This window comes from Echinops telfairi, unplaced genomic scaffold, assembly GCF_000313985.2.
Source record: "Echinops telfairi isolate 266 unplaced genomic scaffold, ASM31398v2 ScPeMD7_7469;HRSCAF=8507_0, whole genome shotgun sequence".
NCBI classification, from domain to species: Eukaryota; Metazoa; Chordata; class Mammalia; order Afrosoricida; family Tenrecidae; genus Echinops; species Echinops telfairi.
The window spans coordinates 9682922-9700858 of NW_022111372.1; the positions used below are offsets into that span (position 1 = coordinate 9682922).

Sequence of the window (17937 nt, forward strand, 5' to 3'; positions counted from 1 at the left end):
CTTGTATATATATATATATATATATATATATATATATATATATATATATATATGTCATTGAAGTTGTTTCTCCAGTCAACCTGCCTTAACACATTTAGTCAGTTGCTATACTAAGTAAATAATCTGAGAAGCTGGACTATGTGAAGAAGAATGCAGCATCAGTATTGGAGGAAGACTATAATCCATGTGTATATACCTTAATGAAATAAAATATACACCACAAACAGATGTATGTATAACTAGGCTTATTGCAGCAATTTCCCCTATAGCAAAATATTGGAAACAACCAAAAATCCCAACTACAGAGAAATGGATAAACAAGCTATGGTGTATTCCTACTATGGAATTTTATGCATCAATGAAAAACAAGAAAAATTCTCTAAAATGCTGCAAGACATGGACAAAACTAGAGAACATTATACTTAGCAAATTCAACCAGTCTTACAAAGATAAATATTTATTATCTCCATTGTTAAAAAGAAAAACAAAGAAGAAATGTGGTCTATGCACTAATAGACAAGCTCTTGATGGCTCCAATGAGGCCAGGGACAGTGGCAGAAATTGAGAGAGTGAAGCGATGTGATGGGATGAAAAAAATGGAGAGTTTAACAAGACATTGTTGATTTCATTTCTTAGAGATGAAACCCCTCTCCTACCCCACTCCCAAATCCTAAAGATTCCTTGTCCCTTAAACCTAAATAGTGATAGGGGTTGGACTGTTAAAAATTTTTTTGAGGAAGACTCCAATCTTTATGGACCCATGATATGCAGATCATACAAGTACCATGTTTACTGCAAGCCAAGACTAGAAGTACTTACTGATGAAAATAAAAACTACACAATCCAATCTGCATTGCACTTCAATTGTAAAAGAAATAAACATCCTTGCTACTAGAACAAAAAACCTAATATGATAAAAGTGAAAAACAGATTGAGGTTGCCGAGGTTTCCCTTTTCCTTAGATGCATGATCAACGTCCAGGGAAGCAGCAATCGAGACACCAGATGATGTATTTTTGGACCAAACCTGAGAGCTCAACAAGGCATAAAGAAGGAGGGGAGGGGCTTGCGCATTTGCATGACTATGTGGGGGAAGAATATTGGGCTGCAGAAGAATGAGCACCTCTCTGTGGAAGACATATAGCTAGAATACTCTTTACAAGTGAAATTGGACCTGATATTTAGGAGGTCTAGGCCTTGAAGAATGACACCATGCTTTGTAAAATCAATACAGTTAAAAACCAGAAAACCCACACATATTTGCATTCAGAGGAAGACTTTCTCTTTATTCGAGCTTTAATGGGAAATCCAAGTCTGTATATAGAATACTATATGTAGTATGTTCAATATCAATATAATTCTATGTAATTTAAAAATAGTTTTTACATGAGTCTTCTTTTCCCGATTGTCAGTCTAATTTAATACTAGCTATGGGATCATAGCTATATCTTATTGCTTGCACACATTTCTGTTAGCTAAGAAGAGTTGTTTTTTTTTTAATGGTACCAATTTATAAATCTATTGTGTGGAAAATATTTTAGGGAATATTAACAGTGCTTATTGCATCAGTGCCTAAGTCTTAATGGTGCTTCATAAGTTATTTGGAATCTACAAAATTGTATATCTCAATGGTCATAGTAAAAGGAAAGTTAATTTTGAAAATAATATAAAAATAATAAATAAAATTGTTGTGATTGTTGGGCGTACATGTATACTTGTTAATTATGTATCAGTTCATGGATTGTAATCTATCTAAAATATTTAGTATATGTTTTGAAGTACTTTTAAACAATTTTAAAACTATAAATATTAGGAAAATTTAAATTTTAAAGACCTTGAAATACTTCCTGATGCAAGATGAGAGATGGGGAGGGCAAGTGGCCCTGGGAGTAAATAATTCAGACTGGAGCGGGGAGGGAGCACTAGACATGATCTTGAGTGCAGAATCCATTTTAAAAGTGATTTAACAATGGGCATGGGGGTGGGATGCTCTAAGATAGATGTGGTGATGATTGCACAATTCCCTTTGATATGATTGAATGATTGAACTAATCAATTTTATGATATGTAAATTATGTGCCAATAAAATTGTTGGGGGGAAAAAAGACTACAGTCTTCAGTATAGGCTGCATTTAAATTTTTTTAAAATTCTCATAACCGTGGCAATAGTGAAGAAAAGTTTGAAATTGCCAAATATTTCATTTTAATTGGACGTAAAATCAATGCTCCTGGGAATAACATTGAGCATATCAAAGATATATTGCATTGGACATCCCTATTCCAAAAGATTCTTTTAATGTGTGAAAAAGCAAAGCTGTCATTTTGAGAACTAAAATCTACCAGACCCAAAACATGGTATTTTCATTTGCCTTATATATATGGAAAATCTGGACAATGGCTAACTAAGAAATAAGGAGAATTTTGGACTTAAATCATGGAGCTGGTAAAGGAAATTGAGTGCTTTGTCTTGGGAGAATTAAAGATAAATTGCACCTTAAAAACAAGGAGGGCAAGACCTTTTCTTATGAACTTTTGACATGTCATTAGGGTGAACACCTCCTTAGAAGTGAGAAAATGCTTGGTACATGAGCCGATAAATACACAAAGAGCAAGCCCCAAGGAGAAAGATTGCCACATTAGTGGCCAGAACAATTGGCTTAGGCATAGCAACAATTGTGCAAATGGCACCCAGCACTGTTGTATTGTTTGTACATAGGGTATCTCCATAAGTTGGAATTGAACCAACAATGTTTACTAAAAACAAGATTTTCTCGCATTTTTCTTTTGTTGTGAGGAAGCTAACAATATTTATCTTCATGGTGATACAAGGATCTTTTAAAAATACATGAGAAAATTCTATTATAGTCCATTTATTTTCACTCAATTTTTGAAGCCCCCCAATATTTACTAAAGAGTATCAACATCTCAATAAACAAATGCATCAAGGAAGTAATTAAAATTTAAATTAACCAATATTATACTATTATAAATATCCTCTAGATACATTAATAAATATTGGAAACAATGTATAAGACCAGTTGGATTTGGCACTGTGTTAATGAGTATGAATACAGAGCGAGTAATGAGTAAAAATACAGTAATATTTTGTCCTAAAGAAGTGTGTGTGTGTGTGTGTAAGATCAGAAAAAAATTAATAGGACATAGTTTTCAAAATTTACCACACTGCATGACATGGCAAAAAGGATATCTGAATACATTAGAATAATAGAAAATTGATTAGAATCTGATGCTCTGTGAAAAAGCTCCAACTTCGCATATTTCCAAATTTGTTATTTATTCATACTGGGCTGGCTTGGGTATTACTGAGACATTATAAGCTATGGCACCAGTATTTCAAATACCAGCAGGATCAACCTTGGTGGACATATTTCAGCAGCACTTCTAAACTAAAACAGAAGACCTGAAAACCCAATTCTCAAAAAACTGAGTACTGAAAATTTTCTGAGTTTTAGCAAAAGTGCTCGGAGGTAGCTCTTCAGGTCGCGTGACACTCATAAAAGGCTAGCGAAGAGCTGTCTCCAAAAGGCACAGCCAACCTTACTGAAGCATATGGAGCAAGGCTTCGGGGACTTTCAATTGTGGATGTGGCATGGTTCAAAATGAGAAGACAGAGCTGCAAACATCCATTCATAATAGGAACATGGGATGCATAGAGTATAAATTAAGGAATATTGGAAGTCATCAGATAGGAAATTGTATGCGTAAAGATCAAAATTCTAGAAATTGGTATTGCTATTGGCTGTTTTGAAGTGGAAAATCATATGGTGTTCTATGTTGGGAATGAAAAGTGGAAGAATGATGTTGCAATCATTGTTTAAAAAAAAGATTTCTATATGCATCTATAATGGGTTTCTTCACAGAAATGATTGTAAAGATGGTGCAGGATTGGGCATTTTTGCTTCTGCTATACATATATTTGCTATAAATTATGAATGATAATTTTATCCTTGCATCCTAAGAGAACCAACAACTCATTTTTAAAATGTCTTTTTCCATTAATCCAAATCACTCCTATTTTCAGAGTAGAAAATTGAGATTGCAAAATCCTGTGCTTTCTGTAAGTGTCTGGATGCAGTGAATAACTAGACGGATAAGGAACTCAAAGCATCCTTATATTGGGACATAAAATCTTAAATTACGGAACTTGAAATTCCCAAGAACCTCAACCTTCTGTTCATCAGTGCAGCTTGGTTACTTTCCTCTCCTCTCACAGTTAACAAATTCTGTTTTCTGTACATATCATGACAACAGAACCTAAAGTACTCTGAGAAGCAAAGCAGCGAAGAGGCCATCCACGTGGAAAACAAGCCAGCTCCCTCCAGTTTCTCCTTTTATTCCCCCCATTCATACAATTAAAAAATATGTTCCTATATGCTGATAAGACAATTTTATACTCGCTATTAAGAAGGGCCTTTAATATGCAAGTGACATTTCTATCTCAAGTCTGACAAAAAGAATTGCTTAGGAAAAACTATACCAAAGCAAACGGCCATTTTTTCCTCAGTCATTGCCCTTCAACATTTAATTGGCTTATTAATAATGTCCCTATTCAGCAAATCATCTCATTAAGTTACCTAGGGGAACATTTTGTAACTAGATTATCTTAAACTGTTCCCTAGAAAGTTAAATTTTGTAAATTAGATACTCTATAAATGCATAATTGAGATTTTGATGCCTAAGGGAAGATTTGGGTAACACCCACTTTAATTTTTTCTATTCCCAAGTAATAACAATTAAGGGATTAAAAGCCTCTTTGTCTAATGTTAAGGGGAAAATAAAAAAGATATCTGGAGAAAATTTCAGAATTGAGCTTTTTCTTTATGGCATCAGTTTAACTGCATAAAATGATAGGGGGACTTTTGAATTACTAGGCTTAATGTTTTAAATATTAGGAATGAAAGCTTGTTAATGCTTAAGAGATTATCTACTTGTCTTTTGCTGACAGGAAATTTCACCTCAAACACCCAATACTTATTAAAGCTCATTTTCCGGAAATAACATTTTTGAAGATTACTTCAAGGATTTAAGTTTTTTTATCCCTCAGTAGACTAAATTTTATCTTGGGATAATCCAGAACACAGCTTTCAGCTTAATCATTGATCTTGGCATCAATATTTTTTGAGTTAGGACCAAAATAATTTGTAAATGATGTCAACTTATTTACAAATATCCAAAACATATCAACACAAGCAAAGCACTTCAAGGATTCATAGAATGTACCAGATACCTGGCCTCCTGGGGAGAGCCACTGTAGCATCAAGCTTTGGGTTGCTTCTGTTTGCCCTTCTAAGTATCTCTAAATCCTCAGTCTAGCAGATTCTGCCACTCTTTCCTTTCTGCATGTGTGCACACACATATGAAACAAATATTATATATTCAGAATATCTTAAACTGAAAGAAATAAAGAACAAAATTAAGCCTCGGATTACAGCATTGAATGATTCTGTGGGAGTGATATTTAACACTGCAGGGAAATGGAAAGAATCACTCTTCCAAAAACAACTAGTCCAACATCTGACTGTTTCATGAGATAGTATATGTGTTATTCTAGGTAGACTAGAGAAACAAATTCAAGGACACTCATGTGTATAAGAAAGAGCTTTATATACAAGAGCAATTGAATATTGAGAAAGCATCCCATCCCTGTCCAGATCAAATCCATAAGTCTGCTATCAGCCCATATGTCCGATACCAATCTATAAAGTCCTCTTCCATCTCATGCAACACATGCAATGAAGCCGAATGCAGGAAGATCACAAGCCAGTGGGAGGGAAGTCTTGTGGATCCAGTGGTATTGTAAGCATCTCAGTGGTGGGAGGGTTCTCAATGTGGCTTTTCCATTCAGGGCACTAGCGTAGTGTCATGTGTCTTGTCAGCAAGCATGCCTCTCAGAGAGTAAGTATGTGTTCCACCTCCAGCAAGCTATTTGTGTCCTTAGCACCTCCAAATGTGGTCATCAAGTTACAATCTGATTGATAGGCTAAACTCAACCCTTTCACTCATAAACCTCTCAAATTAACACCAGATTATATAATTACCACAGTATATGGTCAAAACCCAATGGTACAGAAGGAAGAAGTCCAAGCTGCATTGAAACCATTAGCCAAAAAAATGGCTTCAGATATTGATTGAATAACAACTGAAATGTTTTCCTCTAGTTGATGAAGGATTTACTCATCTATGCCAAGAAATTTGGAAGACAGTTACTTGGAGAACTGGCTGGTAGAGATCCATATTTATACCCATTCTAAAGAAAGATGGTCCAATGAGTTTCCCAAATTCTAGAGTAATATCAATGATATCACATGCAAGTAAAATTTTGCTGAACATCATCCAATGCAGATATGACATACTATTACAGTAGTACATTGATAGGGAGATGTAGGAGGTTCCGGCCAGATACAGAGGAGGATTTGGGACAAAGAATAGCATCGCTGATGTCAGGTAGATCTTGACTGAAAGCAGAGAATACTAGAAAGATGTTCACTGAAGTTTCTTTTCTAAATGATCTCATCTTACTTGGAATCATACCAATGCTCATGGAAGCAGCTGGTCTTGAGTTCAAATGAAGTGTGGCTTTGGGTAAATGTTCTGCACAAGACTGCTTCAATGTATCGAAAAGAAACAAGGTTATTCTGAGGACTAAGTTGCTTTTGACCCAAACAATGTTACTTTAGAACACATTTAATAAGGAAGATCAAACAAAAATTGATGCATTTGAACTATGGTGTTGGCAAAGAATATTGAAAGTACCATGTACTAGTAAATGAGCAAAGAGATCTGCAGGAGAGCTAGAGCACTCCCTAGAGAGTGCTTTGCACATATTAGCAGGAGAGACCAGTGTTGGAGAAGGACATCATAAAGTGGAAGCACAGCTGAAAGGGGGAGGCCCTTGATGAGATGGATTGATGCAGTGGGTGCAACAAAGGACTCAAACAGAAGAACAACTGTGAGGATGGCACAGGAGCAGGTAGTGTTTTGGTTTGTTATAGACAGGATCACTGAGTCGTAAGCAATGTGACAGCACCTAACACCAGCTACAGTTTGTTTTATTGTGTATAGATATCGTATTGGAGAAAGAATGGGCTTCTTCTCTCAACCAGCTAGTCTTACAAGCTCACATGGGCGAGTTCTACCCTGTCTTAAAGAGTCACTATGAGGCGACACCGACTCGAGGGTACTGAGCTTGATATCTACCATATTGTCTAAAATTTCATTTAAAAAAATACTTCCTTAAGTTTTATTATTCTCATTAACACCAATTCAATACAGGATTTCAAAATTTGATTCAAACAGTCTGTCTGAATTTATGTCTCCAAGTATTTGTGCATCTCTCTGAAGCTATAAGTAATTGTGTTTATCTTTTTGGCTTATTTTCTATAAATCATACCATTTATAGAATGTGTTATAACACATTAATTGAATTGAATGTGTTATAGCACATTAAAAACAGCAGTAATATTATACTGCAGTCTACTATTTCCAATGTGAGTAAAAATAATTAACTATCTCCAATGAGGGTTTTGGGTACTGGGACACTCATGAGGCACGTGTTAGCAGTTTCTGTGGATAGCTAGTTCTCCAGAGAAAGACGGCCTTTCATTGGAGCTTGTTTTGAAATGGCAAGATGAGAAGGCTGCCAGGGACTTCTTCACTGTTAGGGACCTGTTTCCGAGAATAGCCACAACACCCAGCAAATAATCAAAAATGGTTATTCGATACATTTGTAAATAAAGAATGTGGTAGGAAAATATTAGCTGTCTGGAATGACTATCTATGGCATTGTAATAGCATGCTTAGTGTTTTTCCTAACTCTATCACTTATTTTGTGGTGCACAAGTTAGGATCCCTCTGGTGAACAGAATTATGGTTTCTCATGTCATATGCATTACACCTTGAAGAGTACTAAGCAATCAGCAGTTTGAAAAAAAATACAACTGCTTATAAATAAGACAAACAAGGCCAGTGTCTCCTGTTTATACAACCTTAGGGGTTTGTGAAAAAAAATAGCATCATTAGAGGCTCTAATATTTAGCCCTGTGGATGAAATAAAACAGTTGTATAGATTTGTCTTGTTAGAAAAGAATTCTAAAAAATAAATAAATAAAATAATTCTATGGTAGCAGAAAACCTCAAATAGGAAAAAAAAATAAAAAGAATGTTATATAAAAGTGCAATACCTTTCTTTTTCTGAAGAAAAGTCCATTATTTATCATTCCATCTATTTAATGTAAACACGGATTTAAGTACAACAGCCTGATTTCAGAGAATTAGCATTCAGTTATCAACTACAGCTCTGAAAATACTATTTTTCTTTAAACTAAAAGAGCCATAAATTCTTATACAATGTAATAATGATGAGATGAGCTCTATGATTAAAAATAATAAATAAAACTATCCTTTCTGTCATATTTTATCTATCCATTCCTCCATCCATCCATCCATCCATCATGTGAACATAGCCAGTATCATATTCCAAGATCATATGCTATAATTTACTTGTAAATAAACTTTGAGGAAATGATATTTTAATAACAATGACAGTTGGCATTGTTAGCTAATAGCATTGTTAGTTGTCTACAATGCCACAGGATCTAGAAGGGAAATTTACTCATTTTTTGTGTAGTTGTGAAGTTGTATTACTTGGTATGAATCTTCTATCCATAATCTTTGTAACTTCCAACAAATGACTATGTGGGAGCATGCAGATAGGGTGTGTGGAATTCAAACAAGGACACTGGTCAGTTTTGAACATCTATTGGATAAGAAGGGAGCTAGCCCAGGAACAAAACCTGAGAAGCTCAAGACAATCCAGCAAGAAAGTCCTGGGCAGAGGATATCCAACATCTCTGAGAATGAAGCGATGGCAGCGGTCCCAGTGGGAACGCAGAGACCAGGAGACAGAAGGACTGCCTTTTCTGTCAAGGAGCAGATAATGCTGGCCGCCTTCCTGCAGGAGGCTATCTGGTAAAGCTGAGTGTCCTGGCGCATTCATCAGTGCTGAAGGAGCTTTGCAACTTTTGCATGAGCAGGTCAGAAGTCAAGGGCATGTGTTTGAGAGACCAAGGGCCACAGAGGTTAAGGGCCTGGCTGAGAAGAGGAACTGCAGACAAATGAACTACTGTATATACTTGTGTCTAAGCTGAGTTTGTCAGTGCATTTTTAATACAGTTTTGGTGGTAAAATGAGGTGCCTCGGCTGATATTCGGGTCGGCTGGTACTTGAGTATATCAGCTATGTTCTGATCAGAACATTTCTGATCCGGAAACATGGTAACCGTTTTGGTTCCTTAGTAAACTCCACAATCCTGTCTACTGTGTGGTCTGTGAGTTCTGTGTGGCCATGGCCCTGGACTATCAAGCCCACGGGAGAATTAGAATGCTGTGGGAGGAAGGCTGGGGTCGGAATTAGGTAAAGAAGGTTGGAAGGTGTGTCACCTTTGTCTTCTAAGAATAAGCCTTTAGCTAGTGATTCTCTATTTCCTTCTTTGTGTAGGAAGTCAAATGTAGCCCCACGCCATCTATTGTGTTTCCTCATTGTTTTCCCATGGAAGTAAACAGAGGCTGATCTGCCACCAAGTCTATTAGAGAGAGTAGAGGAACGAGGTAGAGGAGATAAGAATTTTTACATATTGGCTTGGTTAGTTATGATATTCCTGGAAATTAAATGGCTGGTAGTTTAATCCAGATTATTATATCAATGTATTTTCTGTGTCAGTAGCAGTAAGAATAACATTTTTTTTCCTTTCAAACAATAGGTTATTCCAAGATCATATGCTAAACCTATTCATTTTAGTAAAACATGTCAAATAGGATTTACACATAGAATTTTTGAGGCTCGGTAATATTCGTCTATTTTTCTATGTTACTGATCTGTTTACTTATATGTTTGCTTATTTAGGAATCATAATATACCATAATACCCAAACAAATAATAATACAAATAATATCTAAGACCGCTTTCTCTTTTTCTTCTACCCAACAATCCTTCAAAATATTCAAAACTCATTACCCTGAAGTCTAGTCCAACTCCCAGTGACCCTGGAGTAATCTCTGACAATTATTTGAATGGAAAATGTGTGCATATATCTGTACATATAGAATCTTTCTTCTTCAGATAACTATTAATAATCACAAGACCAGGAGACAAACTGATGTATGTAGAATTCTGGTAGAAAGAATAGTGACTTTGCTTACATAACAACTTTATTAATCCCTCTGCATAAGAAAATTAGTTTTTTTTAAATCATTTTATTGGGGGCTCATACAATTCTTATCATAATCCATCCATCCATCCATTGTGTCAAGCACATTTGTACATTTGTTGCCATCATTGTCAAAACATTTGCTTTCTACTTGAGCCCTTAATATCAGCTCCTCATTTTCCCCCTCCTCCCTGCTCTCCTCTTCCCCATGAACCCTTTATAATTTATAAATTATTATTTTGTCATATCTTACACCATCCGCCATCTCCTTTCACCCAGTTTCTGTTGTCCATGCCCCAGGGAGGAGGTTATATGTGGTTCTTTGTAATCCGTTCCGAGAAAATTACTTTTATAAATTAATAAAACCACATGTTCCATTCCAAGATAAAATTTCCAAAAATGTTAGTGTTTAAGTATTTAAAAAGATATATTCAATTGCCTTACAGAAAGATAAGGAAGACCAGTGGCTAGAGAAAAAAGTACAAGGAAATAAAGATCACATTATTTTGGAGCATCTACAGTGGACAATGGGATATGAAGTACAAATTACAGCTGCCAATAGATTAGGATACTCTGAACCAACAATCTATGAGTTCAACATGCCACCCAAACCCAACATAATTAAAGGTAAGCAAAACTGTTCGCAATGTGCTTGTTAAGTCTGGAAAATATAGCATCATCTCTCCTATAAGCCTTATAAGTGTTTTCGTCATATTGAGAAAAAAATAGACTGAAATCTAAATTTCTGTTCTAAACATGGTTATGATGAAATTGTATATTCAAGATCCATGAATCTGTCTTGCCATGCTACATTGCTTAATTTGTAAAACATAATCTGACAATTGTTTTTGTTGAAGAGGTGGAAAGAGGATTAACGAGGGAAAGATGGTCTGTAAAACTGACTGATGAATCGCAATGTGGAAATGTTCTTTTGAGACCAAAGAAACATTTTCAAAGACACTAACTGTGCCATTCATTAAGGCCCTTGACTCTGGGAAGATGTGAGCCAAGATAACAGTGAGCTAACCCATGCCTAACCAAGCAAGTTGCTTTTGGATAGATATCATCAATCACACAGGAAAGCAGAAGCTGCTACCAAAGGGCTCCATAGAGGGAGCTATTTCTAAAGTTTCAATCAGGCTCCCTTCCTGACAAGACACACTCACTTGGCACCTGTAACTCACTGCTAAGATGCTTCTGCATTTGGTGGCCTATACCTTTAATAGGTATGAGTGTTAATAATATTATCAATGTTCACAGAAATATTCTAAGTACATTTTCAGAGAAATACTATGCAGACAAAATGTTTAAAATATTATTTATTCCTGTGAATGTGTTGGCATCTTAATTTTTTGGTAGGTATAATTATTTAGTATTCACTGAAAGTGTAAATTGGTATTTACATTTAATATATGTCTATTCTTATCTTATTATATAATTCAACTTGATATTGGAACAAACTATATTTAAGAGTGGAAAAGGGTTAGAATTTGTAATGTCAGTTGTGCCAGTTAACGCTCTGGTAATTCCAAATTGATACTCATCCCATTCTTATATTGCGTATCTGTTGTTTATTTTTTAAGTAATTTTATAGGATGGATCTTTTGAATTAAAAGTACTGGTGTACATTTTAATATTTTAGGATAATTAATATTAGAGTCTGCACTACTCATATGCTCTCAATTGCAATTCAAAATTAGGAGGATGGGGGCGTTTAGAAATGGTATGGATATTTCATCTTGTACGTAAAATAACATTTTTATTCCTTAGCATTTCTGCATGCATTACCTCATTTCATTATTACATCTCTAGTTAAACAGGGATAGTTATTATTTTCATTTTGCAGATGGGACTTCAATAGGTAAAATGATCTAATCAATATCAGAATTACGTAAGTCATGTGATTCAAAAAGAAGCAGACAGTCTAACTAGCCCCTTTGTGTCTGAAACTCGCCCCTTTGTGTACATGGCTCATCATTTACAAGTTTTTATGTATACAGTAATTATTCTCTACACACATTTAAGGAGCATGTTATGTTAGAAATATAATTCTGAAACAACATGAAATCTCTGAAGGAATTAATATGCAGCAGTGTACTCCAATCTCCTAAATCTCAAAATTATTTCATATTTCTGTGCAGAAAATAATGCATTCAATTAATAAGATAATGAATGTACTATATACAATAAGACATCTTTTTAATAATATTTGTGGATAAAGCACACACATTCACACACAAAGGAAATACTTAAACAGGTGGCTCCATGTAATAATACTAGTTCCTATTATTTTATTCATTTAAAAAAATAATTTTATTGGGGGCTTGTAAACTCTTATCACAATCCATACATACATCCTTTGTGTCAAGAAAACTTGTACATTTGTTGCCATCGTCATTCTCGCAACATTTGCTTTCCACTTGAGCCCTTGGTATCAACTCCTCATTTTTCCCCTCCCTCCCCACCCTCCTCCCTCATGAACCTTTGATAATTTATAAATTATTGTTTTTTTGTCATATCCTACACCATCTGACATCTCCCTTCACCCACTTTTCTGTTGTCCATTCCCCTGGAAGGAGGTTTCATGCAGATCTTTGCAATCAGTTCCTATTATTTTTATGCAATTTTGTATAATAAAAATAGCAATACATACATAAAACACAAATGTATATATATGTATATCTATTAAGCTTAAAGGCACAATAATACCCAAGACCTATATGATACATTTAGTTTCAAAGTTTTTGTTTTATTTCTATTATTTGAGAGTCAAATGTGAACAAGACCTCGGAGGGAGATAAGCAAAATTCTGTTTTCTACTTCCAGCTCTGCTCTTGCTTCAAAACTTCTCTTTAAAACCAAGTCCTTCTCTCTAGGAGTAGTTTCCTCTGGCTCTGTAATATTACGGGCCATTCACTCCTCTCTTATATAGCTATTTCGTGAGTGCTATAACAGAACAAACATTGACATAAGTGCAATGGCTTCCGCTGTTAAAAGAACAGAGCTGGCCCTTGTTCTGTAATCCTGAAAATCTAGTAGGGGAAACAGATAATAAACAAGGTTTATAGTAGCCATTCAGTAATTACAACCCAGAAGTCTATGTTATAATGCAGGGGGAATTCTTGAAAGGATATGACAAGGAAATAAGTTGAAGGGTTACTTTCAGTGATGAGCTCTAAGACCAAAACCAAACAAAATTCCCCAAACCAAACAATGTCATCTGCTTAGGAAGTAGAGAAAGCATAGCGGTAAGGGGGAGGATCAAGGAGTTTATGTGGAATAAAGCTAGGGAGCGAGCTGAGACCTAGACATGTCAAAGGTATGTTAAAGTCTTGGTAAATAATTTTTAAGATGTCCTTAAAATATAATGTTGAAAATGAGCTGACACCAAGGGTTCAAGTGGAAAGCGGGTATTGTGAGAATGATGAAGTCAACATATGTACTAATGTGCTGGACACAAATGATGTATGTACGAATTGTGATGAGTTGTATGAGCCCCTAATAAAATGATTATTTAATAAAAAAAATATTTTGACCATTGAATTGGATGGTATGTAAATTATATGCCAATAAAACGGTTTTTAAAAGTTAATATTTATGTGTATGTATATATGTATATATATATATATATATATATATAAATTTTGAATATGGGAGCTATTTGAATAGCTAGGCATTTTTTGACGTAGGAGCCTTAATGTTATGTGGTAAGAAATGGCAAATAAGGAAAATTTGAAGAAATATTTAAGTAGTGTAAAAAGAGAAGAATGAATAAATTCCAAATATGTTGTGGCTATTGACTAATATTGCCTCAAAAATTTATCACTTTTGATAGATATTGATGGCTTTGCATTTCTTTCTTGTGCAACTAGGACATTTTGATGTTAATTCTCAAGATGAGTCTTTTACGAGGAACAGGATTTGGAATAGGGGGAATCAATTAAACATTGAAAATTAAATATTTATAAGGCTTGACATCCCAAGTGGTCAGTTAGATTATGGGGAAATTTGGAGATGGAAAGAGATGTCACAGAAAGGTATGCACATCATGCAATTGTCAACCCTAACAGATGAGTAGTATGTGAAGCTTGGGTCAGGCTAGAGCCAGTGAGATAAAGATCTTACATTTTATGAAAAGTAGTGTCTATATTGCTCATAGCCTTTTTTTTTCTACATTTAGAAGGATGACTGCTATAGAATAGATAGTCAAGGCATTCTTTAGTGGTTCAAGAGTGGAGGATTCAAAATGGAGAGCCAAGGAACTGCAATTTTATACAGAAAGAGAAAAGCACATCACAAAAAGGTAATAAGCCTGAGGCATTATAGAGAAACTAAAAAAACAAACAAACCCACACAGAAGTTTCTTAGTTCATATATGTCAATACAAGCGATATTTCAAGAGGAAACAGAGAGTAAAGCACTGATCAGATGCCAACTGAACTGAACTGAACTAAAAAAGATAGGAAGTGAACTTGACTAATGTGGTTTGGGTACAATTATTGGTAGAGAAGTTCTATTAAGAATGCGCTGAAGGTTTTGTGGAGGTTGTTTCCTTATGAAAGTTAGTAGAGCCATTGATAGAAGGATTAACAACAAAGATGATCATGCTTATCACGTACCAGCGAGTCTGTTCTGACATGTTGGCTTAGACAGGGTTCTCTAGAGAGAGAAAACCAGATTGCTAATAATTATATATGTAGTTATTTATAAAGATAGATAACACAAGAAGTGAACAGTTAAATTATCAAGCAGATAAATAGATATATAACACAAGAAATAAACAGTTAAACTATAAAGCAGTACAAATGGCTCAGTACAATTCAAATGCATTAGACAGTTGTCAGACATTGGCAGGCCTTCAAGTCTGGAGGGCCGCCAGGTCGTCCTCTGTAGACAGAGCTAGGCTATCCCAGCACAGGCAGCAAACAGCGAGGCAAGTCACCAACAGTCAGCCTGGTCACCAACAGTCAGTCCTCAGCTCAAGAGATGTAAATTCCAATTCTGTGGTTAGGCAAGTCTTTTTTTTTTTTTTGTATAAGAGAGAGTTTTATATAAAGGGTAAGTGTACATTAAGAAAGCATCCCAACCCAGTGCCGCCCAAGCCCATAAGTACAACATTAGCCCATATGCCCAACACCAATCTACAAAATCCTCCTCAATCTCACAAAACACACACAATAATATCGACTGTAGGAGGAAAGCCAAATCAGTGAGCGTGTAAGCATCTCAGCGCTGGCAGGGGTCTCCACACAGGTGCTCCAGCACCCAGGGCTGCATCGGGGTAGGTCCATGTGGCTTCTCCTCAGGGATGTCTTGCAGGAAGTGATCCTTGCTAGCTGAAGCAGCTTAATGGGACCTCAAATTACAGCGACACAGTCCACGGGTTAGGTGTCCCACAGGTAGTGTAGCTTGCAAATTGAGGCACAGCACAAGCAAGGCAGCCGCACACTGGTCCAATGTTCAAAGAGCTAGAGGCAAGAAAAGCGAGGCCCGCCCAGCCATTTATCTCTCCGCCCTTCAATTAATCCCATATGTGTTTATCAGCCAGACTGGCAAACTATCTCACATGTACAGCAGAACACCGTCCAATCCTGTGACATCCTCACAACTGTTGTAATGTTTGAGCCCATTTTTGCAGCCAAGATGTGAATTGAAGTTGAAAGAATGCTTTATCGCTTTGGAAACATAAATAGCCATGGGAAAGTTAAATATATACATAAAAAGACAAGATTATCCATCCCTTGAACTTTCCATGGTTCCCCACAAAAATCCAAAGCTACTTACAGGATATGAAAAAGGAGAAAGGAAAAAAAGAATTATATAATCTATAAAAACACCCAAAATTAATGTTTGTTTTGCTGTGACAGAACCAGCAGTTGACCAGACCTCATGAACATAATATCAGAGAAATTATGTTCATATTAATCTAATTTAACTACTTGATCCTTTTATAATTTAATGAATAGTTTGATTTATATCTACAGGGTTTTTAACTTTTTCTAGTCAATAGGTTATACACATCTTTGCTGAATCCAAGCAAAGTATCTTTTTAAAGTATATCTTCTGTATTTAAATTCACATAAAATTGTTTGTAATACTAGTTATCTTACTTTAAATCTTACTGTATATTTCTGTATAGATTATTATTATAAGCAAAGACATTTGAGGACTATTTTGGATTATTTTCTTATTGTTCACTTGTAAGTATCTGAATTACATAGAAATGGAGTGTTCAAAATCACCATCACATTGCTATTTGGGATAGTTATAAAGAATAAATTCATGTCATTTAATTTTATAAATGGGAATATTGGGTTATTTTGAAAAATTGAAGCTTATAAAAATGGTATAACAAAGCTATCAATGGTATCAGAAGAGTTGATGAATTTCTATGTATTTAATGATTTTATAGTTTCAGTAATCAAATAAACTGATCATTGAATTAGATATAATTTCATGTTTTAAAAAATTCATAGCTCTAATCCATAGGTATAAATGAATGTGTTTTGAAAATAGATTCCCCACACCTTCTTTCAGCCTGAATTATGTTTGTTGTTGTTGTTTATATATAAACAAAGACTTTAAATGTTTGTTGTATCTTCTTTCTGTTTCCATATTACTATAGTTTGAAGATTATGCTTTTAACATTTCACTATCATTTTAATTTGATAAAAATTTCATTCTTATTTTTAAAATATTTGCTAGTAAAATAATTACATTTTCAGTAATCAAATATGTAGCCTGTATATAAGAATTTATTGTTTTTTGTCAAATTTATTCAGCTAATGTAGAAATCGTAAAACCACCAAATATTGTATTACTAAGAAATGAATTAATTTGCACTTCTGTATATTTATAATTCAATCTATAGTTATTTTCATGACATTCAGTCTACTTGCAAACAAGAATAGTAAACCTTTTTTATCTCTGTGCAATTCAACATGAATAGAAAACAAAATATTCTACCTAGCACAAAGCAAATATTAAAATGTTTCCTTAAAACTAAATTTGTGGTCGTTTTAGGAATAGACTAGTTAATTAGAAAGAGTACTAAAATAGAAGTTAAACGAGGAGAGTTTCACCTTAATATATGGAATGCTAAGCCAAACCTAAACATTGATACTCCACTCACAACATTGTTAGTTTTTACTTAGCAAATGATGAGAGACAGTGAATATGAAATTATTTCATGACCATTTTCTCCATGTTATTTGTTGTTTTCTCAGTACCATATATAGGCTATGCTGATTAATGATTTGGTAAATGTTGAAGTATTGACTGAGATTGCAAATTTTATTTTGTGATATGCAATTTTAATTTATATTAGACTATATAACCATGTTTATTTAAAGTGTGTTTCACGTAATTTTGATAGCAGAGTATCATTATCAAATCTTGTAGAAAATGTTGAACTCACTATGTGATGTACTGGCAGCACATTGGAATGACAGGTGTTTTTTCCTCTCATAAAGTTTGTGCTTATTTGAAAAATTATTAAGATAGTTACATTTATGAAAGCAATGACAAAATTAATATCAGCGTATACATTAACAATGCATACCCGCAGTTTTTGTCATATGTAACAACACTTAGGATTGTTGTGTGTATACACAATTATAGCTATTTGTTTTATACAAAAATTTTAGCTATTTGTTTTTATTCAAAAAAGTTTAGGTGATTGTAATGTCTTTGTGTAAATCTTGCATTAATTAT

The 17937-nt window shown here is 34.6% G+C and overlaps 1 protein-coding gene across 2 annotated transcripts in view; it reads left to right on the forward strand.

The window, feature by feature from the left end:
• NCAM2 (neural cell adhesion molecule 2) overlaps nt 1–17937 on the forward strand; it is a 590430-nt gene that overhangs the window by 515411 nt on the left and 57082 nt on the right. For both annotated transcript variants that reach the window (XM_004711304.2, XM_045284840.1), the window contains exon 15: nt 10671–10851. In XM_004711304.2, coding sequence (XP_004711361.1) covers nt 10671–10851 — 181 coding nt within the window. The remainder of the gene's footprint in view (nt 1–10670; nt 10852–17937) is intronic.